Raw genomic sequence first — 27698 nt, 5'->3', positions numbered from 1 at the left:
AGGGGATCCAGCTGTAAAAAACCATGCCAAAGCAGACACTGAAGCCTGGTGGAATCTTCTGCTAAACCAACTCCTGTCAAACCGTCCAATCCTTGTTGGCATTGAGAACAGATGCTAAATGATGATAATGATGATTCCCCTTTCAGATTCACACATTTATTGCAGCAGTTCTTTAGTTTTTCTAAGCCCTGTAAAAGAACTTGGAAGGTTGGGCCTCCAACCAGGCCTTTTGTGATGCCCTTAAAACCAGGAACTATTCAGCCCCTACCTTTTTTCTCCTATTATAAATTTGAATGATGTTTCTCTGTCCATTACATTTTTGTTCGTTAACTCCGCCTAGACCGTTGCTGCAAGTACAATGAAACTCAAACCAGCAATTCCCCTAATCCCTGGGAAATGGGGGGGGGGGCTATTTTTTTTAAGGGCCAATCTGATTGAGGCCACACTGACCCCTCTATTTTTACTGCATTTTAAACTAAATATGATATTGGCCACCAAATTGAAGCAATGACAATGAATTTCCGAGTAGGTTCAATTTCTGAAGGATCACTTTAATGGGGCCCCCACTAACCCCCCTATTTTTACTGCATTTACCTCGCTCCTACATTTATTGATTAAACTATGATCAGCATCAGTGCTTAGCAAATTTGCAGAAATATGTTTGGGCATTCTAAATACCTTCACGTATATTCAAATTGAGATAAAGAGTTATAACAGGTATGTTTCAGGTGTGGTAGTGTGGATATTTATATTTTGTAGTTTATGAAACTTATATCTCGTGCTATAATATTGTAGTAGTCCCATCAGCCTTTTAAAATGCACACACACAAAAAAGTTGAAGCTTTATTTACTAAATTATTTTCTAATTTGTTTTTATCCTCCCCCCCCCCCCCAGCAACCTTTAACTCTGTAATGTCAATAGCCATGGAGCTCCTCAAGAAATCTGTTATGTTCTCTTCTTTTTTCTCACATTTTAATTCCTCATTTCCTAGCACAAAACTGCTTCCTTTTTTCACCCCAGCCTTGCTCAATTGAAAGGGAAATTACTCTTGCCAAGATGCATTGTGACCTCGTTCGCGCTGGAGTTGTAAAAGTAGCACAATGTAAAGTTGTTAGCAATTAGCAAGACATCCATGTGACAGCTGACATGAGATAACATTGCAGTTCTTGAACCTGTCAAACTGTCCAATCCAATCCAGTGTAGAACATGGGCATTAAATGAGGATGGTGAAGGAATATATTCTTTCATTTGTAATGTAACGACCGTGCGAACCAAAGGAGAATAGCGACGAACTGGAGATGACTCCTTTAAGCGCGTCGCATGGTCGACCACAAAAACATGTAATAGGACATATGAAGGCTCGCAATGAGATGATGCGAGCGAGTGCCAGTAAAGGAAAGAGAGAGTGAGCGACAGAGACAACCGTTAGATATATAAAGAGAGTAGGTTTATTATCATAGTGAACAGTGTGTGCGTGCATGCATGCGGCAATATATAACAATACAATATGTACGACAGGCCTTCGTGCATGTGGCAATATAAATAACACAATACATAAGACAGGCTGTCGTATGAAGAATAGTATGTATACATAAATGTGTGTGAGTGTGAATGAGAAAATACAGAGCATAGAATGAGAGTCTGTAACACAGTAGATAAGCGTCCTAAACAGAGAGGTAGAGAAATACCAGTTCATAGAAGAGTTTCACATGGGATTGAGTGTCTGTACAAGAAGTTGTGGCCAGGGAGCAGAGCTGTGGTGTCACATGTGTGTGAAGTTGAGCGTCGATGCTGCAACCAGTTGCTTGGTACATAAGATTCTCGCAGGTTGTTCTGGCTGTTATCTTCGTGGTGGAAACAATCCACTCGAACAGTGCAGAGATGAAACCGCGGTTGTTGTTGGTGTGTACTCTGGTGATGGTGCTGGTGGCGACGACATTGTGGTAGACAGTAGATTGGTGGTATTGACGTCGTCGCTGGAAACTGGCTGGAGCTGTGTTCTGTGTGTGGTCTACAACCAGACCTGAAAAGGTCTGTGGTCGCGACAAACAGGCGTAGTGGAGCAGGCTTATTTATAAATGAAATAGGGCTCACTGGAAACGCAGAAAAACTCTCTCTCATGTGACCTTATTAGAAGGCCACGATTGGACAGTATGCACCCTGGTACGAAAAAGAACTAGAGACAAATGCTGTGCAAATAAGAACCAATCAGGGTGGTGGACACAAGGGTCCAAGGCAGCCGAAAGCTAGATGTTAGCCGCCACGTTATCATTTGTAATTAAATACCAGAGAGAGAGGTTTCACTACACATTCATGATCATAATTTAATGTCTGCTTTCCATGCTGGCATGGGTTGGACGGTTTGACTGAGGACTGGCAAGCCGGGAGACTGCACCAGGCTCAAATCTGATCTGGCAAAGTTTCTACAGCTGGATGCCTTTCCTAATGCCAACCACTCCGAAAGTGTAGTGAGTGCTTTTTATGTGTCACCGGCACGGAGGCCAGTCAGGCAGCACTGGTATCGACTACATTTGAATGGTGCTTTTTATGTGCCACTAGCATAGGAACCAGTCAGGTGGCACTGGCATTGACTACATTCAAACGGTGCCTTTTATGTGCCACTAGCATAGGAGTCAGTCAGGCAGCACTGGCATCGACCACATCTGAATGGTGTTTTTTACATGCCACCGGCACTGGCATTGACCATGCTCAAATGGTGCTTTTTACGTGCCATTAAGTATATTTTGCCGTTAACTTTTACAACTTCTAGAATCTTTCTCTCTTGTGTGTTGAGAAAAAATATTCTTCAGTAAAAGCTTAATGGAATTACATTTGTAATTTGTGATTTTATGTCTAAAGAGCACAATAACTGTGAGGTTAAGCTGCTGAAGTACGTGATCTTGAGTTCAAATTGTACATCTACAACCTCTGAGAAAGGTATTATTCCACAACTTCCCCAATTTAGTAAATTCTAGGAGAAAAGATGTCTAATTACTTCTGCATTATTTGCATTTTTGATTCTTCAAGAAGAAACAATCTTGCATCTTGATTTCACTGAGAAAAAAACAGATAATGTAAAATTAACGAGCCAGTTTGCTGAAATTATTTATGAAATAACCAAAAATGGTTGTTTGTTATATTTGATGTTTATGTTTATTTCTTTGTAGGTTCGGCAGTTTATGACTGGAATGAAAAACTATCTGTTTCACAACAATCAAAAAGGTTTAGACACACTGATTAAGAGAGAATCTAGTCGAGTGAGTTACTTCATCAAGCCTTATTGACTTTGATTGCTACATGGTATAAAGTTTGTTATGGGCCTTCCTAGTTAGTCCTTTGCATGTCAGAAAGTCTTTCTTATGAATATCAGAAACACAGGACCCAAGTTACTTGAAGCCTCTGGTCTCTTAGAGTTTAGTGCCTTTTTTTTTGTTTTATTTTCTTTTTCTTTTAAGTCCACTTTTGCATGTGCTTGTATGGATTGGTCAGCTTGCATTGAGGCAAGTCTTTTACAGGAAGATGCTCTCCTTGTGACCAACCCTTGTCTGTTTCCAAATAAGGTAATATTTCTCCCTGACTGGACATGTTTTCATGGAAGATTGGTAACAAGAATCACTGCCTCAATGACCATGACACTTGTTTACAACTATCATTAGAACTACCAGTGCCATCTGACTGGCTCCCATGCCAGTGGCATGTAATATGCACCCACGGATTAATTACATTTTAGTTCATTTCAAGGAGGAAAATTGATTAGTAAAAGGTATAAATCATAAGACGAGCTTGGTCATGGAACGAATTAACCTCATACTGCGAGGTATCACTATATATAAAATACTGGACAGGGACGTTGGATCTGACCAGGTTGACCTAAGAAACTTCACCCATTTAAAAATTTATGCCGGTGGCACATAAAATGTACCATTCAAGCGTGGTTGATGCCAGTACCACCTGACTGACCCTCATGCTGGTGGCACATAAAAAGCACCCACTATACTCTCGGAGTGGTTGGCATTAGGAAGGGCATCCAGCTGTAGAAACCTTGCCAGATCAGATTGGAGTCTGGTGCAGCCTCTTGGCTTGCCATTTCCCAGTCAAACCGTCCAACCCTTGCCAGCATGGAAAGCAGACATTAAACGATGATGATGATGCAATGTCAAAATAAGATGTAAAAAGACATTCACATGACAGGCTTCTTTCAGTTTCTTTCTACCATATCCACTCACAAAGCTTCGGTTGGTCCAGGGCTATATTAGAAGACATTTTCCTAATGTGCCTCTCAGTAGGACTGAACCCAATACCATTTGCTTGGGAAGCAGACTTCTTAATCACTCAACCATGCCTGCACCAAATTGACAGATGGCTTTTGTCTTCATGGATTCTCTTGGACTCCGTTTTCTTTCAGTTCTATATTTAAGAGATGAGGAATTAAATACATTATTTACATTATTTACAATTGACGGATATTTGTCTTAATCTTGTTTGTTGTTAACACAACATTTCGGCTGATATACCCTCCAGCCTTCATCAAGTGTCTTGGGAAAATTTCGAACCTTAAAAATGAGAACCAAGGTTCAAAATTTCCCCAATTCACCTGATGAAGGCTGGAGGGTATATCAGCCAAAACGTGTTAACAACAAACAAGATGAGGACAAATATCCGTCGAATGTAAATAATGTCCATATTCTTTTCATTGAGAAACTCTAACTTACGACTGCATCATTCTCAAGGGACATTAATAAGTCTTGCACATTACACAGTTGATGAGATATGAGGGTAAGAAGATCCTCAACATAGTTAAGCTCACCTCATGGTAGTTTGCTACAAAAATAAAACTGATTTCATTTAATATAAGAATAACTGAAAATACAAATTTCAAAATGTCTGAATTGATAAAACCATGTTAAGGATGAAAATAAATGTTTATCCAAACCTGCAATTAATGAGTTGCTGATCAGAATAGCAGCTTTAACAAGTAGTTGAAATATTTTCTTAATTAAAGATTTCATTCAAAACTAATTTCTCAGCAATATTTATTTATTTTCCTTTGATTGCTAACTCTAACCCTACATACAACATAGTTAATATTGCTTTATATTATCCAGTCCAGGAATATCAAACAACAACAATTAGTCCAGCCGCCACCTTTATTTTAGTGCCCCAACATGGTCACGGTGAAATGACTGAAACAGGTGAAAGATAAAAATATAGCATGCATTCAGAGTTGGAACTTGACTACAATCATAATTAACACCAGTTTCAATTAGTCAAATCATCTGCACTTTAGGAAATGTTATGTGATTTCATCATCATCATTTAGTGTCCGTTGTCCATGCTGGCATGGGTTGGACAGTTTGACCAGGGCTGGCAAGCTGGAAGGCTGCACCAGACTCCAGTCTGATTTGGCATGGTTTCTACTGCTGATGCCCTTCCTAATGCCAACCACTCCAAGCATGTAATGGGTGCTTTTACGTAACCACTGGCATGAATGCCATTTATGTGATACCACTATCTACCATGTCCCAAAGTTCAAAGGTCATGCTTCACCACCTCATCCCATGTTTTCCTGGGTCTACCTCTACCACAGGTCCCCTCCATAGTTCGAGGAATGAAATAGAATCTTATAAATTCTTGAGACTAAAAGATGAGACCTATTCCCCTTTCACTTTGTCGATACATGTTGAGCCAAAAATGGTTTTTCGTTTTCCTCCACCTCACATATATACACAAGTTTATCTGAATGAATTCTAGTGATATTGAAAGGTTCTGTAGCTTAAACGGTACAAGTCTTCTATCAAGTATTTGTCATTGCAAGAACAGTGTGCATTCATTTGGAGAATTTCCATCTCTGTTCTTACTGTAAACATTCTTAAGACTGAATGTGTATAATGTGGATCAGTTTTGCCCACACATCTCTACACACAATCTTTGCTAACACCTCACATTTTTCTTTCTTGTTAATACAGTTGTTATAATGTATATTGACCCCTTCATTTATTTACTATGGCCTCCATTATGAATAGGGTTTTTAAGAATAATTATCCTTATATTTTCCATAAGGTTTAGTTTATTCTTCAGCCCAGCCCACAAAGCGAAATATGTTTGACACTCCTGGTGGAGTCTATATTTAAAAACTATGTTGTTATTGTAAATGTAATCATTTCTTGTATTTTTCCAGCTTGGTGCCAATGAGATTCTGAATATCGATGCTATTATTGAGAGTTCTCTACACGAAAGTGTCATTCTGCCTCTGAAGAAACATATCTATCAACTGCTGGCTGCCGATTACACTAAGTAAGTCGTGTCACCAGGCATCTGTGATGCCACTTCCAATCAGAAACTCATTTTTTCATTTTAAGTTAATCAAACATGTCTTTCAGTTTCCAAACTAACCTAAAAATAAAATTATAAAAAAAAAAGAGGGCACTGTCATAGTATTAGCTGTCAGAAGTGAAAGTAGAAAAATTTGACAAGGAACATTACTGCTGGTTTGAGTTGATTCTTTGGCTACTGACAGCTAATACCATGACTGTCTGGAGTGAGCTATCTGTCTGTCTGTCTCTCTCTCTCTCTCTCTCTCTATCACTCGAAAGTTATTGGAACAAATTCGACACCTATATCCATGCGCTTGAAAACACACAGAGTATAAGGGTACTACTAAAACAGTGGTCCCGAATGCGCAGTCGCGCGTCCACGCTAGCTAGTTATGAGTGGTCGATCCTACAAAAAGTGTGCGTGCGCGTGTGTGCAAATGAATACATGTGTTTAAAGTTAGGGTTAGGGTTAGGATCGACCACTCACGATTAGCTAGCGCGTTCGGGACCACTCTGCTTTAGTAGTACCGAGTATAAGTATCTACGGAGCATAAGTATCACATTTATTTTTAAACTTAACTTCAAACTTCGTTTTCTATTTTGATAAATTCTCTCTGTTGAAAATTATATTTTTATATTTTAAATAATTTGCAATTTCAAAAAATATATTTTTATATTAAATTTGCGTTTTCTAATTTGATAAATTCTACGGACACAAACAGAGGTGGACGAGTGATAGATAGATAGATAAATAGAGATATAGAGAGAGAGATAGGCAGACAGACAGACAGATAGATAGCTCCGGCCAGTCAGTAGCCAAAGAATCAACTCAAACCAGCAGGCAGACAGACAGATAGCTCCGGCCAGTCAGTAGCCAAAGAATCAACTCAAACCAGCAGTAATGTTCCTTGTCAGTTCTACTTTCACTTCTGACAGCTAATACCATGACAGTGCCAAAAAGAGGTAAGTTACCTCATTTACCTTCATCCTCATCTCCATTTTAATGTCCACTTTTCCATGCTTGCATGGGTCAGACAGAATTTGTTGAGGCAGATTTTCTATGGTCAGATGCCACACCAACCCTCACTTGTTTCTGAGCAACACATTTTTGCATGGGAAACTGGAAATGAACAACATAATGGTGCTTGTTTGCAACCAGGCAAGAGCATGCACATGCACACACAGACTTCTTTCTATTTACTGAATCCACTCCCAAGGCTTTGATCAGCCCTGGGGCTATAGAAGTGTTGTTTATTTGCAATCTTTCATGAAAAGGCATCCAAATTAGGAGAAAATGCCACCTGGAAATAACCCGTGGCCTATGCTGGTGGGTGTAACCAGCCCCCTAATTCATTGGACAATAAACTTTGCTTGTGAAGACCTGTTGAGGCAAGTGAAATCAAAATCGCTGACATGAGTGATGACAGTACCGCCTGATTGGCACTCATGCCAGTGGAACATTAAAAGCACCATCCGAGTGTGATCGTTGCCAGTGCCGCCTAACTGGCTCCTGTGTCAGTGGCATGTGAAAAACAACATTCAAGTGTGGTCGTTGCCTGTGCCACCTGACTGACTCCCGTGCAGGTAGCACATAAAAAACACTTTTTGAGTGTGGTTGTTGCCAGAACTGCCTGACTGACCCTCATACCGGTGGCACGTAAAAGCACCCACTACACTCTCGGAGTGGTTGGCGTTAGGAAGGGCATCCAGCTGTAGAAACTTTGCCAGATCAGATTGGAGCCTGGTGCAGCCTTCTGGCTTGCCAGTTCTCAGTCAAATCGTCCAACCCATGCCAGCATAGAAAGCGGACGTTAAACGATGACGATGATGATGAAATAGGGGAGGATTAGTGACAGGAAGAGCATCCGACCATAAAGGGTCTCCATCAACACTTGTTAATACAAGCAGAAAAGTAGATCCATCAGTGGAGAATCCAGATATTAAATGTTAATTTATGGATGAAAAAAATAACAAACTACAAATACTACAATGTGCTTTGGATCCTAAAATAATCCATTTTATTGACTTAGAGATGAAACAGATATTTTAATAATATTAAATCATAAGCCATTACCAATAACATGAAGGTTTGCTGCTTCTTCTTCTCACCGTCCTTTGTTTTCTCCTCTTCTTCATTGTCCTCCTTATCCTTCTTCTCATTGTCCTTCTCAAACGTCCTTTGTCTCCTCCTCCTCCTTGTAAATTAGCAATTTTTTTCTTACTTCTAGATTCTGCTTGACTTAAATTTAAATCTCAAACTCTTTTACAGAAATGGAAGTGTGGAAACTCTGTATAAAAATATTGTCTATGCTCGTACACGGCCCTTGAGTGACCTTGGTCTTCGGGTAAGTAGAACCATTAACTTTGTCCTAAATTATGTTAAGGTCAAAGTTACAACTTACCAAATTGTTTGGATAGCCTATTACCTAAATAGTCAACATTTCTACCTCTTCATTGACATGGAACTGGATTCCTTTCAACTTTAGACCATTCTCTCCCTAAACAACCAAACACAATTGGTGCAATCTTCACATTTTGCCCTCTCCCTCTTTTCTAAATTTCAAATATTATCTGTTGATACTTTTTCCATCTCTCTTGTTGGGTTTTACACAAATCCCACCCTGGTTGACTTTGTCTTTTGTCCTTTTGGTGTTGATGAAATAAAGTCTCAGTCTAGTTCTGATCAACCCCTTCTTCTCAAAATTGTTGGCTTTTTGCCTCAGTTATAAACCATCGTTGTTATTGTATTTTACTTCTCAGAGCTCTCAACCTGATTTGGTCTGGTTAATTCTGGAGCAGAGAGCATCCTATTGTCAAAGGCCTTACAGGTCCTCTTTCCATAAGATTTGGTATCTAGATGTTATGATTTATACAGAAGGTGGGACATGTAGAGATTCCCATTTGGTGTACACTGCAGAATGCACAAAACACATGTTGGTTGTATAACAGAACAATTAAACAAAAGGTTTAATGGGCACAGAGTCGATGTCTGGCACAAAACAGTAGTTCGGCAGAACTTGCTGAACATTTCATTTCAAACAGCTGCAATTTTGAAAAAGACTTGAAAGTACATATTCTGAGAAAATATTCTGAATCTGCTTCCCTTTCACTTCTCAGAATGCTTGAGAAGAAATATGTTTATGGGTTATTAACATCACGCTCTGGAGGAATGAATGAAATGACAGGAGAATATCATCAAATTTATACAAAACTGTTTGATTAAATATTCTTCTTTTTCTCTTTTTCTTACCTCTTTTTTTCTGTCTTTTTCTTTTCGCCTGTTATAAAATTGAAACTTAAAAACTGATGATGTCATTCCATCAATGTGTGGAATGGTTGTTCTCATTCATACTTTACATTTAAATTTCTATAATTTTGAATTTTTATCACTTCTTATTTTGAACTTGACAAAGACAGACTTACTGTCGAAATATCATTCAACCAATAAAATATCTATTACAATCAAATCGTGCTCTTCCTTTTGACTGTTTACCTTTGTGAAGAGTTACGTCAATCCTTTTCAAATATTATTATTATTATTATCATCATCATCATCATCATCATCAAGGTGGCTGGCAGAATTGTTAGCACACCGGGTGAAATACTTAGCAGCATTTCATCAGTCTTTACGTTCTGAGGTCAAATTCCACCGAGGTCGGTTTTGCCGTCATCCTTTTGGGGTCGATGAATTAAGTACCATTTGAGTACTGGGGTCGATGTAATCGACTACCCTCTTGCCCCAATTTCAGGCCTTGTGCCTTGAATAGAAAGGATTATTATTATTAAGGCAGCGAGCTGGCTGAATTGTTAGCATGCCGGACGAAATGCTTGGTCTTCACGTCCAGAGATCAAATTCTGCCATGGTAACTTTGCCTTTCATCCTTTCAAACTTGCTAAAATAAGTACCAGTGGAACACTGGGGTTGATGTAATCAACTTAACCCCTCTTCTGAACTTGCTAGCCTAGTGCCAAAACTTGAAATCATCATCATCATCATCATTATTCTGTTTGTGTCTGGGGAGAGTCATTCTCTTTTAGTGCCTTACAATTTAATACACTCACTGGTAAAATTTCCACTCGTTTACTTATTTTTCTAAATAAAAAAGAAATAAGTGGAAATTTTACCGGTGTGTATGTTAAATTATAAGGCACTAAAAGACAATGGCTCTCCCCAGACACAAACAGAATATGCTTCAACACACGAACTCGCATAAAGAATCTTGCAAACCAAATCCAAAAACGAAATTATTATTATTAATATTATTATTATTTATTTATTGCACCTAGGGCAACTTAAGTCCACCAGGCAAAGAAGATCTCCAGTTAATCAGACATCATCTGACACAAATCAAATTAGCTTATTCACCTGTGAAAAAGTTGGAAAACCTTCTGGCTGCAGCATATTGTATTACCAACTGCGTAAGTAAATTATTTGCTGTATAACCTCAGTGTTTGTTCATGGTTGCTGTTGTTGTTGTTGCTATGGACATCAGTGATGACCCACCAAGCATTTCCAAATGTGTGTTGATACTATACATTTATGCATCATAAATGGTCAAGTGTTTAATGTTTTATCACCAGAAGTATCCATCCATGGGGGATCAGGCATGGTCATGTGGTTAAGTTCACTTTGCTGTCATCTGATTTTGCATTCGGTTCAAATGCCCAGCAGTTTCAGTATGCATCTTCTGGTATAGCCCTGGACTAACCAATTCCTTATGAAAGAATTTGTTGGTCAGAAACTTCAGGAAACCTTTTATATAGGCGCAGGAGTGGCTGTGTGGTAAGTAGTTTGCTTAAAACCATATGGTTCCGGGTTCAGTCCCACTGTGTGGCACCTTGGGCAAGTGTCTTCTACTATAGCCTCTAGCCGACCAAAGCCTTGTGATTGGATCTGGTAGGCGGAAACTGAAAGAAGCCCGTTGTATATATATGTATATGTTTGTGTGTCTGTGTTTGTCCCCAACCGATGCTGGTGTGTTTACGTCCTCGTAACTTAGCGGTTCGGCAAAAGAGACTGATAGAATAAGTACTAGGCTTGCAAGGAATAAGTCCTGGGGTCGATTTGTTTGGCAAAAGGCGGTGTTCCAGCATGGCCGCAGTCAAATGACTGAAACAAATAAAAGAATATTCCACTCTCTTCACAAAGTGGAGTGGGGCTCATGTGAACATTCCTTGTTGATTTTATGACCAGTCACTCTGTACTTTGAAAGACTTGTGGAGTAAAGTCCCTTACTTGCAAAACAGCTGAAGGTTAGCAACATGAAGAGCATCCAACTTTAGATAATCTCCACTCAAACTGTTGCTAGCATGGCAAATGGACATGGAATGAACAAATGACACAAAGAAGATGGAGTAATGATGTCGATATTTTTATCAAAGACATTTCTAACAAAAAGTCTGTCTTGATCTTACTGGTCCATTAGGCTGGGGCTTATTTACCATTTTCCATGACATTTAAGCAACTGTGGTAAGGTTCTTGTATTTTTGACTGAATAGACTGAAACATGTAAGAAACAGTTTATTGCTCAGCCTGAGAGTTGAATTTACAGTCATTAGCTTCACACCATTAGGCTATGCACTATGACATGTCATAAATGAAAGGTAATATACTACAAGGAATTAAAGCTATTACCGATTTGTTCAGTGAAATTTTTCCTCCTGCTCTATGATATTCTCCATTATATAATGACCTCTTTTTTTTAAAAAGGTAAAAAAAAAAATGCCTTATTATAAACCTGGTTTGAAATCTTGACCTTAATCACTGCCTTAAACTTTTTTACACCAACCAGCCAGACATTGCCCCTGGGTTCTATGATACAAACTTCCTGTTTTAAAGTGCTCTAAATTAAAACCTTCCATCTGAATTTCATGTTATGTTCCAAAAACCAACATGATAATGACAAAGTTATTTTATGAATCAAAAGTGGTGATTTTCAACAGAGAAATGGTAATGAAAAGGGTCAGGTTGAAGTGAATTAAATCATTCTATCAAAATTTCATGTTATGTTAAACAATTTCATATCATCTGGTTTATTATTTTGTCCGGTTTAACACCTGTAGCTGGGTTTTAGTGCTTCCAATAACCTTGCTTATACCTTTGCATTTACAGAGTCTCATGACAAAAATAAAAAAACGAAAAGCAATTTTTTAAAACTAATTCTTGATATAAAATATTATGAACTGAAATTTAAAAAGTACCAAGAGTAAACCCTTTCGTCTTTCTCTCTTTTATTTCATAGTTAAATAGTCAGTCTCTGGATGGAAGAGGAAGTGGTTCCGTTCAGACTGATGGTATGTATTTTATTTTGAAGATATTTTGATTAGATTAAAATATTATTGTAGAGCAGGGATTCTCAGCCAGGTCCATATGACCCTTGCAAGTCCATGTAAGATTTTGTTGTCAAAATTCCTGTGCAATAAATTAGTTCTACAATACACAAAATATTTCCAACAGTGTTTTATACAATTCTTAATAATATTTAATTATAAAACTATGAGGTCTGATCAATAAGTATCCAGACTGTTGCCATAGTAATGAAGCTAAAGCACACAGAGTGAAGCTGCTTGGCACTGATTGACCTTAGACCCTGCTGTGCATGCGCATTAAGTTTTAACATTCTAGCTCACTTATGCAGCTTAGCAGTGCTTGGAAGGAGGGTCTGTAGCGTGTAATCATCGCATTGACCATGACAAAGAAAGTTGTCATGGCAACACTTGCTCAGAGGCCTACGCAAAGTTGCAGGAAGTGTATGGAGAGATGTGTATGAGCCGCACACAAGTGGTTCAGATGTGTCCAAGATGGCTGAAAAAATGTTGATAGTGATGAATGTTCTGGGAGATCTGCAACCAGCAGAACTGAGAAAAACATCGCAGATGTGCGAGCAGCTGTGAAAGGAAATTGTCGAATCACCATCCATGAGTAATCAGAGGATGTACAGATTAGTTATGGTTCAGTTCAGTCCATTATCACTGAAGATTTGGGTATGAGATGTGCGTCTGCCAGGTTTGTGCCAAAACTAATTTCAGCTGACCAAAAAGACACCCGGGTTTTAGTTGCCCAACTTGATTGTGTCAAGGACAATGAAAACTTTTTGAAAATTTTGCGTAGACCTCTGAACATATCACCAAACTTTTGGCAAAATTTAATGTAGGATTATTATTATTATTAAGGCAGCGAGCTGGCTGAATTGTTAGCATGCCAGACGAAATGCTTGGTAGTATTTCGTCCGTCTTCACGTCCAGAGGTCAAATTCTGCCATGGTAACTTTGCCTTTCATCCTTTCAAACTTGCTAAAATAAGTACCAGTGGAACACTGGGGTCGATGTAATCAACTTAACCCCTCTTCTGAACTTGCTCGCCTAGTGCCAAAACTTGAAATCATCATCATCATCATCATTATTCTGTTTGTGTCTGGGGAGAGTCATTCTTTGTCATGGTCAATGCTATAATCACATGCTACACACCTTCCTTCCAAGTACTTCTGTAAACAGCAGAAGTGAGCTAAGATACTAAAACTTAGTGTACATGCACTACAGAGTTCAAGGTCAATCTGTGCCAAGCGGCTTCACTCTGCATGCTTTAGCTGCGTTACTATGGCAACAGTCCTTATATTTATTGATCAAACCATGTAACAGGATTTTTTTAAACCTCAGATGACCATGAGGGTCCAGTGAAGTAAAATAGAAATCAAAGGGGTCCATTGGTGAAAAAATGGTTGGAGACCACTGTTGTAGGGTATTCTTGTATTTCTGTTGCTCAGCCAGTGGGGAAAGGCAAATCGCACAACTCTTTACAGGGTCCACAAGATGAGTAGGAGGCAGGAGGTAGGTAGATACCTTTTGCTCGGAGACCTGATCCAAACCCTTTCCACAGAGCAGATTTTGTTAAAGAGACCCATGGTACTAGATGGCGGTGTTAAAGCGGGAAAATTGAGGGAGAAGTGAAGGAGATAGGAGTGGGTCAAGGAGGAGGTGGTAAGAAACGGTAATAGGGAGACAAGGTGAAGTGTAGGAGGGATAAATGATATCACTTACAACACCAGAGTAAGTAGAACCATAGATGATGATGCAAGGATGGGTGTTAGATGTTGTATTGGAAGACTTGACGGGAACTGCATATATCTTCACTCACACACATGTTTAAAGTATAATTACCTCCGTCTTAGCGAAGGCAGAGGTATTATTTTCAGGCAGCAAGATGGCAGCATCATTACTTCGTCAGACAAAAGAAATGCTTACTGACATTTCTTATTCACTTTACATTCTGAGTTCAAATTTTGCCAGGGTCAACTTTGATTTTCATCTTTATAGGCACAGGAGTGGCTGTGTGGTAAGTAGCTTGCTTACCAACCACATGGTTCCGGGTTCAGTCCCACTACATGGCACCTTGGGCAAGTGTCTTCTACTATAGCCTCAGGCTGACCAAAGCCTTGAGAGTGGATTTGGTAAACGGAAACTGAAAGAAGCCCGTCATATATATGTATATCTATATATATATGTTTGTGTCTGTGTTGGTCCCCCCCCAACATCACTTGACAACTGATGCTGGTGTGTTTACATCCCCGTAACTTAGTGGTTCAGCAAAAGTGACCGATAGAATAAGTACTAGGCTTACAAACAATAAGTCCTGAGGTCGATTTGCTCAACTAAAGGTGGTGCTGTAACAAGTAAAAGAGTTGTGTTTCTTTGTCCATGAACAGGATATCTCAAGAACCGCTGCATGGATTCAGATGAAACTTTCAGGGATGTTTGGCCTTGTGACTGGCACGAACTGATTAGATTTGGGGATCGATCCGGTACCAGACATGGATTCTGGAATATTTTTTCGTGTTTTTTTTTACTTAATTTTTGAGAGTGGTGGAGTTCGTTTTTAGTATCCACATTTGTGAGAGTAGTCAAGTTTATTTCAGATATTCTTATTTTAAAAATCATCTCTGGCTGATCATTGAGAGGACGTTAGTTTGTCTTGGCAGAGGTTTGCGCTCTTGGAGTGCTCGTTTATATATATGATTTGGTTATAAGGATAGAGTAGAATCAAGGCACATCAACACGGTAACATAGGGCTCACAATCAGGTAAACAACACTGAATACATCAAGTGTTGTTGGGATACTGAAGATATATCATCGTCGTTTAACGTCTGCTTTCCATGCTGGCATGGGTTGGACGGTTTGACTGAGGACTGGCGAGCCAGAAGGCTGCACCAGGCTCCAGTCCAATCTGGCAAAGTTTCTACAGCTGGATGCCCTTCCTAATGCCAACCACTCCAAGAGTGTATTGGGTGTTTTACGTGCCACCGGCAACATAGCCGGTCAGGTGGTACTAGCAACGACCATGCTCAAAAGGTGTTTTTTGCGTGCCACCTACACAGGCCAGTCTGGCGGCACTGCCAATGACCACGCTCAAATGTTGTTTTTCACGTGCCACCGGCACATGTGCCAGTAAAGCGATGCTGGCAATTACCACGCTCAAATGGTGCTTTTTACATACCACTGGCATGGGAGCCAGTCAGCGGCCCTGGCAACGATCACGCCCGGATGGGGTTTTAACGTTGTAGGTGCCAAATCCAATTTAAACCATAGATCTGACTCAGGGGTTGTTCCTTGGTATAGCATAGGTATTAAAAGTAAATACAAAAGGAGTTTAAAATTTATGACAGTTGTTGCAGTAGAACTATATTAATACATTCAAAGAAGATTACCTTAACACATAATCCACCATCACCCGGTAAAATTTTAACCAGATCATCATCATAATCGTCGTTTAATGTTTGCTTTCCATGCTGGCATGGGTTGGACAGTTTGACTGAGTGCTGGCTATCCAGAAAGCTGCACCAGGCTCTAATCTGATCTGGCAATGTTTCTACAGTTGGATGCCCTTCCTAACACCAACCACTCCAAGAGTGTAGTGGGTGCTTTTTACGTGCCACCAGCACAAGAGCCAGTCAGGTGGTACTGGCATCGACCACACTTGAATGGTACATTTCATGTGCCACTGGCACAAATTTAAAAATGGGTGAAGTTTCTTAGGTCAACTTGGTCAGATCTAACGTCCCTGTCCAGTATTTTATATATAGTGATACCTCACAGTATGAGGTTAATTCATTCCATGACTAAGCTCGTCTTATGATTTACACCTTTTACAAATCAGTTTTTCCCCCTTGAAATTAACCAAAATATAACTAATCTGTTCCAGCCCCCAAAAACCACTCAAAAATAATTTTTTATGGGTTTTAAAACAGAAACGGTGTAGTTACAAATACAATGACTATTATAAAAAAAGAGAATGCAAAATAAATATGTAAACTGGATTTATTAACTGAATTATGGTATGATTTGTGTGCTCGTACTGCGGATTTCCGCTCGTACTTCAAGACAAAATTTCGCACAAGTGTCAGCTCATGTATCAAATTACTTGTACAATGGTACACTCGTACTGTGAAGTTCTATATACATACATAAGGTAAAATATACATGAGGTTCTATATACATACATAAGGTAAAATATGCAAACATTTAATGCATATGTAAAAAAAAGAAAATCAATATCATAAGTCGTCTGGTTTCATTAGTTTATATCTCAAGAGGATCTTATAAAGAAATATCTTTTATTTTTTTTTCACCCTTTCAGACTTTCTGCCAATGTTGACCTATGTGATAGTTGATGTGGGTCTCGTCACAGCTGAAATAGAAGCCGATTATATGTGGGGCCTACTTCATAGTTCTCAGGTCACAGCTGAAGCTAGCTATTATCTCTCAACACTAAGCAGTGCTGTTCTCTTACTTAAGATCTTCAAAGAAACACACCAAACAAATTCTTCTAATGGACATCAGGTAAGTTATTTCTGCTTTTTTAATGGTTTTGCTGTTTTTATTATGCCATGAAAATTGTTAATGTTATTAGTATACTTGTAGGAATAGCTGTGTCATCTGCTAAAGCTTGGAGTGAATTTGGTAAATGGAAACTGTAGAAGCTTATCATGTGTGTATGTATATACATGTATGCATAAGTGTGTATATAAGTATATGTAAACCATCATCATCAGTTAGTGTCAGATTTCCATGCTGGCATAGGTTGGATGGTTTGACAGGAACTGGCAAGTAAGAGAGCTGCATCAGATTCCAATTTTCTGTTTTGACATGGTTTCTACGGCTGGATGCCCTTCCTATCACCAACCACTTTACAAAATGTAACGGGTGCTAGCATGGGAGCGTTTATGTGACTCCAACATGGGTACTTTTTATGTAACACTACCTACATACATACACACACACACACACACACATATCAAAAGGATGTGTTATAATACTATTCCACAGCCATACCAACCTCCATCATCAGCTGCCTCACGGACATCATTTTGGTTTCGACATCTGGGCAGTACCATTCACTCTGGCAGTGTCAACAGCACTAAGATAAGTGTTGTTTAGGAACAAACCAAAGAAACCACAGCTCTCAAACGCATTTACTGTACAACTGTATCAATAAATAAATTCATTAAGTAAATTACAACCACTCCTAATATTATATATATATAATACATATGTGTGTGTGTGTGTGTGTGTATATATATCAATATATGCAGCCTGGTGCAGCCATCTGGTTCGCCAGTCCTCAGTCAAATTGTCCAACTCATGCTAGCATGGAAAGCAGACGTCAAACGATGATGATATATATATATATATATATATATATATATATATATATTTATTATCATCCCACTAACAATTTGTGTTGATTTATGTCCCTGTAACTTAACATTTCAACAGAAGAGACTGATAGAATAAGTACTGGACTTAAATATCCCCCTCCTTCCATAATTATCAATCAATATCCCCCCCCCTCTCTGCCTTTAATCCCACCTGTTTACATTATCATCCACCTCTTTGATGTTATATTTCAATACAGCATCTCTTGCTTTAGTTCAACTTGTTCGTTTCCTTAATCTCCACAAACACATAAATCCTTCCCTAATCTTCACAAGATCTCCCACATTGTCTTGGCTGAGTTGTTTCTGCTCCCTGAAGCAAGTTCCACCTCTCATTCATGAGTTTAATTTTTGGTTTGGCTTTTAATGTTGGGTGTCTTTCTTTCCTAACACCAACTACTTTATGCAGTGTACTGGGTGCAGTTTTTCATGGCACCTGCACATGAGGGGTGGCTGTGTCCTCAGCTGCACTGAAACAGTCTTCACATTTATCATAAGACCAGCAGTAGGAAGATATTGGGTGAGTGGGGAATTTAATAGCAAGAGTTAGGATAATCTGTGAGAGAGAATGATGGCCAATCAGGGGTGTAAATAGTGAATGGGTTACAAGAGGTCTCTTAACTATATATATATATATGTGTGTGTGTGTGTGTATATATATATATATATATATATATATATATATATATATATATATATATACCTCGATGGGGTAACAAGGATGTGAGGTAGTGTTGGATTGGTTCCATGACAGATTTTGTTACACTGGAAGCAATGTATGAAAATTTAAGAGATCCACTGCAATCCTTTAGTGACATTGGTGACATAAGATTAACAACTGAATACATTATAGTGACTTACCATAATTAACTTCTTAATTACTTGTAGGGACACTATATTTCATTTTGCAGTCATAATATACTATCAAATATATCAAAGGTTTACAAGTATCCTGCCTGTGTTAGCAGTGCAATTCAATCACATTTATGTTATCTCTACAGATAACATATTTCATGGTATATTTTGTTTACACAACAAAATACAGTTCTAAATTATACAGAAAATCTATTGAGATAATTTTTAAAATAATGATCTTAATGTTGATGCCTTCCATTTCAGGGCCGGTTACCAAGTATTAGTGATATGCAAGGCTTCCTTAAGGTAGCATTTCCTGATGAATTTCGAGACAGCATTATTTGGAAGACACTGCCTATTAGACCAAATATGACCACAAAAGATGTTTGTAAGTATCATCATTATTCAGCGAGAGAGCAGTGCATGCCATCAAAGTGACACTAAGGTGAAATATACAAAGCTCAGTATATCCATCATGCCTACCTGTGCGTGACTTGGTGATCTTATAGCATTCTGTTTGTCGCTACATTCTGAGTTCAAATTTCATTGAGGTCGACTTTGCCTTTCATCCTTTCGGGATCGATAAATTAAGTACCAGTGAAACACTGGGTTCAATGTAATTGACTAGATCCCTCTGCCAAAATTTCAGGCCTTGTGCCTGTAGTAGAAAGGAGTATTATTATTAAGGCATTGAGCTGGCAGAATCGTTAACACACCAGGCGAAACGCTACGTTCTGAGTTCAAATTCTGCTGAGGCTGACTCTGCCTTTCAGGATCAATTAAATTATGCACTGAAGTCGATGTAATTGACTTAATCCCTTCCCCCAAGTTTGAGGCCTTGTGCTTCCAGTAGAAAGGTTGATTGTCATTATTATTAACAACTTTTTTGTCTTTTATTAAGTAATTATTATATATTCGCATTGCAAAAAGTTACTTCATTTATGGCACAGCTTCACAGACAGATAAATCAGCTTTCCATTTGGAGTCTTTTAAACCAACTAGATTTTTCACCATTATTAAAAAGATTAAATGAATAATTCTAAATCAATGTATTTAAGTAGTAAAAGTGTGTTAAGCATATTAAATCCACGTCATGGCTCTGTAGCTAATTTCAGTGTAAAAGCTTATTTTATTCTCTAAATTAACAACACTCAATCTGGAATCCAATATTCACATTAAGTCTTATAGACTGACTCTCTTTGTTAACCTCCACTACTTTTTATCACACATAATGTCATCTACACTTGGGATTGAAACAGTGTCACAAAGGAATCTATTGTGAATAATTTATTGTTTTCTCTTCCTTATGTCTACAAGACACATTGTGTTATTACTGAAAGGTTTTGTACCTTTTATAAAAAAACATCAGTAATATTTTATCCTCTTTTTTTTTTTTTAATATTTGAACAACTTTGCTTCCAATCTACTTTCAGAAACTGCTTTAAGCTTTAACCAGCTTTGTTTAGTAATAACAAACAAGGAATACAGGACTTTATGGTCTCAGACATCAGATATCCAAGTCCATGACCATCTTGGATTTCTAAAAGTTGAAAAACTTGTAATGTCTTTAGCATAAAAACCTGTAATGTCTTTTGCAGCCTTACAGTTCTGTGAAACTATTCTTAGATTGCTAAACAGACTATTAGTCCTAAATTCTGTTTCATTGATTTTGTTACCTTAATACAGGCACTTTTATCTATTTTTAGGTGCCATGATTGCTCACAGATTCCGAATCACCAATCCACAAGACTATGGTTTATTTATTTTAGTAAATGGACAAGGTAAGAACATAACATAAAATTTATCACCTGTTGATTGACTTCTAAGTTATTTTCAGCTGATTTCAGTAGCTGTCCAGTTTCTATTCCATTTATGTCTCTGCTTCTGTAGATCTACCGACCTGTTTAATTATATTTTTTATATAATTTAGTAAATAGGAATATCAAATCTGGAAGTTTCTGGTCTCTTTTGATTTTCTTACCTTTTTTTTTTTTTTTTGTAAAAAAATTAAACTGTAAACATTTTATCATTGAACATGTGTCTGGCATGGGTTGGATGGTGAAGCAGATCATAACAAGCCCTAAGACTGCATTGAGCTCCAGTGTCTGATATGGTAGGCTTTCTATTACTGGATGGCCTTCAGCAAGTACTGGGTGCTTTTTCGTGGCAACAACACTTAGTGAAGTTGCCAAATAACTTGCAACAGAGTGAGGATACAGTATTGAAGGTGGCTTTGTGCCAGTGTGATAGAGGGACGGAACAGATGCCTTGCTGCAGAGGAGCAATAAGAATGTTTGAGGTCTGTGTTAGATGGTTGAAATTATCCAGTTCATGCAATAGTAATTTAATGTCCATCTTCCATCCCTGGCATGGGTTGTCAGGAACTGGTCAGCCAAAGGACTGCACCAAGCTCCACTCTCTAATTTAACATGTTTTTTATGACTGGATACCCAACCGCTTTACAGAGTGAACTATCAATCAAAAAATAAATTTAACCCTTTAAAGCATCCAAACTGGTCGTATCAGGCCCTAATTAATATTCTGCTTGTTTTATAGCCAAACCAGCCAGATCCAGCCTCACACACCTACCCTACAATGTCGTTCTCAAAAGAAATAATCACATTATTGAACTCTCAAAGCTACAAGATATAATGCATGATTAATTCAAAGCAGTGTGACTAAATAAGCATTGCATTTGATGGAATACTCTGAATGCTAAACAGTTGATGCATCAATAATAGTTTTTTCATTTTGTATTTTAGAGAAATTCTTGGCTGAGACCACTTGTCCACAGAATATAAAGATGGAGAATGCTGATGTAAAACAGGAATGTATTTTTGCTTACAAGAGAATTGCTGCCAATATAGCTTGGCCTCATCACTGGCAAACAAGCTGAAAAAAAATCCCCAAAAAAACTGGACTCTATTTTTTGATCTGAAATTGTTTCACTTAAATATTGTCAGCATCCATAATGGAGTGATAGGCATGGAAAGTTATTAATGTGTTTTATACAACAGAAACTGGTGGTGGGGATATCAATTCCCTTCAGTTTCTCTGGAGATCTCCATCATGGAAACAGAAACAACTGACTCATTGAGCTTCAAAGAATTGTATCAATTCTATATTTCATCTGCCTTTTCCTCCTGTATTCCCCCCAAATTGTCCAAATATCTGCCCCCTCTCCTCACTCGCCCTTTTAACAAATAAGTCTTTCATAATATTCCCTTATTTTTGTTTTAATTCCAAAGTGAAGTTTAATAAATGAAATGGATTGGTTAATGGAATTAAGGAAGGAGGAAGGATTGTCAATGAAGTTCCACTCCCCCTCCCTCAGTTGTATCTTCTCTCATAACATACTCTCTTCAAAATGGAGAAGCTGGTGTTTTAAAATGGCCATCCAGCTGTAAAACGATATGCCAAACACCACAGTCTGCAATTTACCATTATCCAATCTATGGAAATATTTGTAACAATAAAAATAGAAAAAATGGTTTCAAAACCATGAAAAAATACAAAGAAATCCTGTTTCTATTCAAAATTATTTGATTTAAAATTTTTAAAAAATTATGAAACCAAAGTTTCTGATAGGAATTTCTGAAAAGCTATATTTATGTAAAGATTAAATCTAGCTCAAAGTTATACTTTTGCAATTAGCATTAGTTTTTATACGATCCTAAATTTAAATCTTATATAAAAATATTTTGAATTTAAAAAAAATTTATAAACAAGTAACAGTAAAAGAGCTATATATATATATATATATATATATATATATATACTCCATTTTGGTAATTTTCTACTCCCCAGTTGCTAAGCATTGTTGCAAATTGTGATGTAAACTGTAACATTTTTATGTATCAAGCCATATTTATATGTAAAGAAAAATCAACATTAAAAAGAAGAAAAATTGATTTTCTATTTTGTATTGAATATATATTGATAGAAAGAAATGTGATTGTATAATGTTTATATCATGTAAGGTGGAGGCGCAATGGCCCAGTGGTTAGGGCAGCGGACTTGCGGTCATAAGATCGCGGTTTCCATTTCCAGACCGGGCGTTGTGAGTGTTTATTGAGCGAAAACACCTAAAGCTCCATGAGGCTCTGGCAGGGGATGGTGGCGAACCCTGCTGTACTCTTTCACCACATCTTTCTCCCTGTTTCTGTTGTGCCTGTATTTCAAAGGGCCAGCCTTGTCACGCTGAATATCCCCGAGAACTACGTTAAGGGTACACATATCTGTGGAGTGTTCAGCCACTTGCACGTTAATTTCACGAACAGGCTGTTCCGTTGATCGGATCAACTGGAACCCTCGACGTCGTAAGCGACAGAGTGCCAACAACAATATCATGTAAAATGAGTTCACAAATTGTCCATTAGAACAATTCTATCCTCTACATGCAAAATGAGGTTATCAGCTTGTTTAACACTTTTATTATCATCAATATTGCCATACATCCAGTTTCCAAGCTGGCATGGATTGGCAGGTGTCATCACAATTTGAGTTTTCTTATTAGAAGCAACTGCTTTAATAGACTAGGACTCGTGTCATTTGACTCGGTTTCTACTGACAAGATGTTCTTCACATCACCTTCTGACAGTCTGTTCAGTACATTTTCTCATGGTACCAACATGAGAGGTTGCTAAATCCTCAGCATGGCCAGACAAAAGGGACATCACAGTCCTCTGCTTTTTCTGCTTGTTTGTCAATGTCTAGCATCGATGCCTTGAGGACATGCACCCAGCACATTCTGTAAAGTGGTTAGCAGTAGGAAGGGCAAGACAAGAGAAAGATTGATTATTATTAATTGTGGCAATCCGTCGGTTACGACGAGATTCAGTGTGACAAGGCTGGCCCTTTGAAATACAGGTACAACGGAAACAGGAAGAAAGGGCAAGCGAAAGTTGTGGTGAAGGAGTACAGTAGGGTCCTCCCTCCCCTTGCTGGAACCTCGTGGAGCTTTAGGTGTTTCTGCTCAATAAACTCTCACAACGCCCGGTCTGAGAATCGAAACTGCGATCCTATGACTGCAAGTCCGCTACCCTAACCACTGGGCCATTGCGCCTCCACTATTATTATTAATAATACATGTTTGTACATCAAGCACATGTTGATTATCAAAAACAATAAGACACTAAACACCATAAACTGTGAAAATATATTTAAGTATATTCTTGATAAAATTATAACAAAATATTTTTTTCATTTGAAAGAGTTTTCAAGGTTGGGATAGAGACAAACTTCACAAACAATGGTAAAAACAAAAAAAAAACTGGGCTGAAGAAATGAATTGGGAAGAATTTCAACAATAGAGAATCATAGCCTGATTTGTTTAGACATTAATAGAAACCAGAATATACTCTAGAACGGTAGTGCACTGGTGCCTCACAGAGAGCTAAATGCACCACAGAGTTTAAAAGTAAAATTGAATTTGTCACAAAATCCAAATTACTACTTCAGTGTCTCAAGAAAATGTGTTAAATCATAATTTTTGTTAAATATATGTATGATTCATAAAAATAAGGTTAGCAATAGGTTTTTAAAAAAAAAATACTTTACATACGAAATGCAGCAGCAGTTCTTTGATCACCAATGAGGCACAATGTCAAAAACATTGAGAACTACTTCTCTAGATTATCATTGTTTTAGATCAATCCCAGAGAGATTAAAGGCAAAGCTAAGGTCACTGGGATTTGAACTTGGAATATAAAAACTGGAACAAATACTATGTGACTTTTCTCTTTCTGATGCTTTAATGGTGACTGCAGAATTCTTCACCTATTAAAAAGAGAAATTAAAGTTTAGAATTCAGAGGTGAGTTTTGTATCACAACTGTAGTTGAAATCAATTCCTTGATATTTTCTTCTGTAAAATTGATTTCTTTTAAAATCTTGTGTGTGTGTTCACCAATGATAGGGTCCTCTCTAGCAGACGTAAATGCTGGTGACTTGGACAAGAGAGGAGATGGTGAAGGTATGGAATTGCCATCAGAATCAATCATAAATGATTTGTTTGCCTTATTATGTAAGTCAACTGCAGCTTCTTGCAGACTCCACACAGGAGTACAGCATGCATCAATATTTTCAAATTTATCAATCCAATATTTCTGCGTTTGATTCAAAAAATTTTCTTTCAATGCCTTTCGAATGTATTCCTGGTCACCACAGTACTGTGGGTAGTCATTTTCATCAAGTTCCAAAACTTAGAAAAAGAAAAAATTCAATTAAAATTTGGAAACAATGTTTCTCTTTACAAAATTTGACTAGATTTGAAGAAGCTAAAATATATGTATACTTATTTCAAAATATAACAACCTATAAATTTCAACCACACATTTGGTAGTGCCCCAACATGGCCAAAGCCGGCAAAAACATTGTATTAGGTTAGTGCATAATTATTGCGGCTTTTTTCAACAAAAAAATAACAACATTTAACAAAAACAACTTTAAATGATTATTCTGGAGCATATTCACCATCTACCTCAATTACTACTTGGTGTTTTGTTTAAAGTTTTTGTTGAATAAAATTTATTGAAAAAAAGCTGCAATAATTATGCACCAACCTAATATATTCTTCTCTTTTATTCTTTTACTTGTTTCAGTCATTTGACTGCGACCATGCTAGGGCACCGCCTTAAAAAGGTTTTAGCTACACAAATCAACCTCAGGACTTGTTTCTTAAGTCTAGGACTTATTCTGTTGGTCTCTTTTGCTGAACTGCTAATTTATGGGGATGTAAACACAACACCGGCTGTCAAGCAGTGATGCGAGAGGGGGGGGGGGGCAAACACCGACAAAAAGATACACACACACAAGTATATATATATATATATATATATATATATAATAATATTAGGGACAAAATCCAAAATTACAGGTAAAAAATTCAATTAAAATCAATTTATAAAAAATTAAAATTAAATTGAGCCTTATAGATAAAGTATATATAAAATATATAGTTTTAGGGAAAATAACCAATTTTCAAGAACTCATCGATGAAAATCCACTATCACATATAGAAAAATTAATAATTAAAAGCACAATAAATTAGTATAATATAAAGTAAAGTAAATATCATAAGATAAATATAATAAAAAGATTACACGTGTTTCATAACCAATTTTCAAATAGAAAAGAAATTTAAATCGATTAAAATCAATTGAAATTATCGAAAATAAGTTCCATTCAAAAATATAGCTACTCGTCAGATCGTAAGTAGAACAATAATTAGATATATATCTCAACCAACAATAAGTACCAAATGAATTAATATGAAATACTTATTATATAAAGATAGAAAAATTATTAAAAAAATATCATAATATCAAAATAATAACCATTCAATAATCATCCCTTCATCCATTATAATAACATGTATATTATATACAAAAAACATCTTACATAAATTATCATTGTTTTAAATTATCATTGTTTAAAATAATAATGAAGATAAAATTAGTACATATTTAACCGGTGTAATAGTTAAAGCTATACTATTTAAAGCTAAAGACGTTTATTTAATTATAATTAAAGATCAATTGAATAATAGAAAAATACAAAAATACAAGATTATTTATTTCTACAAACATAATAATAAAAAATATGAATGAAAAAATTAGGAATGAAAAAATTAGGAAAGAAAAAATTATTAAGAATAAAAGGTTAAACTTTATATATATATACAAAGTTTTGATTTTAAAAAACTTTAACGATATTAAAAACTATAAAGATTAATAATTAATCAAATAATATTAATCAAAAATAATCGAAAATATATCAACACTATTCCAATCGAAGTTCTAATATTATGTTGAAATGAAACTATAACTTCTAAATAATTTAGTGTTAAATAAGTTATCTATTAAAATAATCTATAAAGAACCAAATGAATAGTATAAAAACAAGAATACATATTATTTTCTACTAATATATATATTTTCTACTAATAATATGTATTCTTGTTTTTATACTATTCATTTGGTTCTTTATAGATTATTTTAATAGATAACTTATTTAACACTAAATTATTTAGAAGTTATAGTTTCATTTCAACATAATATTAGAACTTCGATTGGAATAGTGTTGATATATTTTCGATTATTTTTGATTAATTATTAATCTTTATAGTTTTTAATATCGTTAAAGTTTTTTTAAATCAAAACTTTGTATATATATATAAAGTTTAACCTTTTATTCTTAATAATTTTTTCTTTCCTAATTTTTTCATTCATATTTTTTATTATTACGTTTGTAGAAATAAATAATCTTGTATTTTTGTATTTTTCTATTATTCAATTGATCTTTAATTATAATTAAATAAACGTCTTTAGCTTTAAATAGTATAGCTTTAACTATTACACCGGTTAAATATGTACTAATTTTATCTTCATTATTATTTTAAACTTAAACTTCGTTCAACTTGTATTTAAAACAATGATAATTTATGTAAGATGTTTTTTGTATATAATATACATGTTATTATAATGGATGAAGGGATGATTATTGAATGGTTATTATTTTGATATTATGATATTTTTTAAATAATTTTTCTATCTTTATATAATAAGTATTTCATATTAATTCATTTGGTACTTATTGTTGGTTGAGATATATATCTAATTATTGTTCTACTTACGATCTGACGAGTAGCTATATTTTTGAATGAAACTTATTTTCGATAATTTCAATTGATTTTAATCGATTTAAATTTCTTTTCTATTTGAAAATTGGTTATGAAACACGTGTAATCTTTTTATTATATTTATCTTATGATATTTACTTTACTTTATATTATACTAATTTATTGTGCTTTTAATTATT

The 27698-nt window shown here is 36.4% G+C and overlaps 2 protein-coding genes across 7 annotated transcripts in view; one reads left to right on the top strand and one right to left on the bottom strand.

The window, feature by feature from the left end:
- The window catches only part of LOC106875870 (uncharacterized), a 236621-nt gene extending 214222 nt beyond the window's left edge, over positions 1–22399 (top strand). For all 5 annotated transcript variants that reach the window (XM_089360944.1, XM_089360943.1, XM_089360941.1 and 2 more), the window contains 9 exons: positions 3169–3258; positions 6180–6295; positions 8585–8660; positions 10603–10734; positions 12558–12609; positions 16947–17149; positions 19144–19267; positions 20586–20660; positions 21642–22399. In XM_089360944.1, the coding sequence (XP_089217070.1) occupies positions 3169–3258; positions 6180–6295; positions 8585–8660; positions 10603–10734; positions 12558–12609; positions 16947–17149; positions 19144–19267; positions 20586–20660; positions 21642–21775 (1002 nt within the window). In that variant the 3' untranslated portion in view covers positions 21776–22399. The remainder of the gene's footprint in view (positions 1–3168; positions 3259–6179; positions 6296–8584; positions 8661–10602; positions 10735–12557; positions 12610–16946; positions 17150–19143; positions 19268–20585; positions 20661–21641) is intronic.
- A 1626-nt stretch (positions 22400–24025) lies between these two features.
- The window catches only part of LOC106875871 (alpha-methylacyl-CoA racemase), a 38859-nt gene continuing 35186 nt past the window's right edge, over positions 24026–27698 (bottom strand). For both annotated transcript variants that reach the window (XM_089360945.1, XM_089360946.1), the window contains one exon: positions 24026–25080. In XM_089360945.1, the coding sequence (XP_089217071.1) occupies positions 24674–25080 (407 nt within the window). In that variant the 3' untranslated portion in view covers positions 24026–24673. The remainder of the gene's footprint in view (positions 25081–27698) is intronic.

This window comes from Octopus bimaculoides, chromosome 12, assembly GCF_046866305.1.
Source record: "Octopus bimaculoides isolate indiv1 chromosome 12, ASM4686630v1, whole genome shotgun sequence".
NCBI classification, from domain to species: domain Eukaryota; kingdom Metazoa; phylum Mollusca; class Cephalopoda; order Octopoda; family Octopodidae; genus Octopus; species Octopus bimaculoides.
This window is presented reverse-complemented; position numbering and strand designations above follow the sequence as displayed.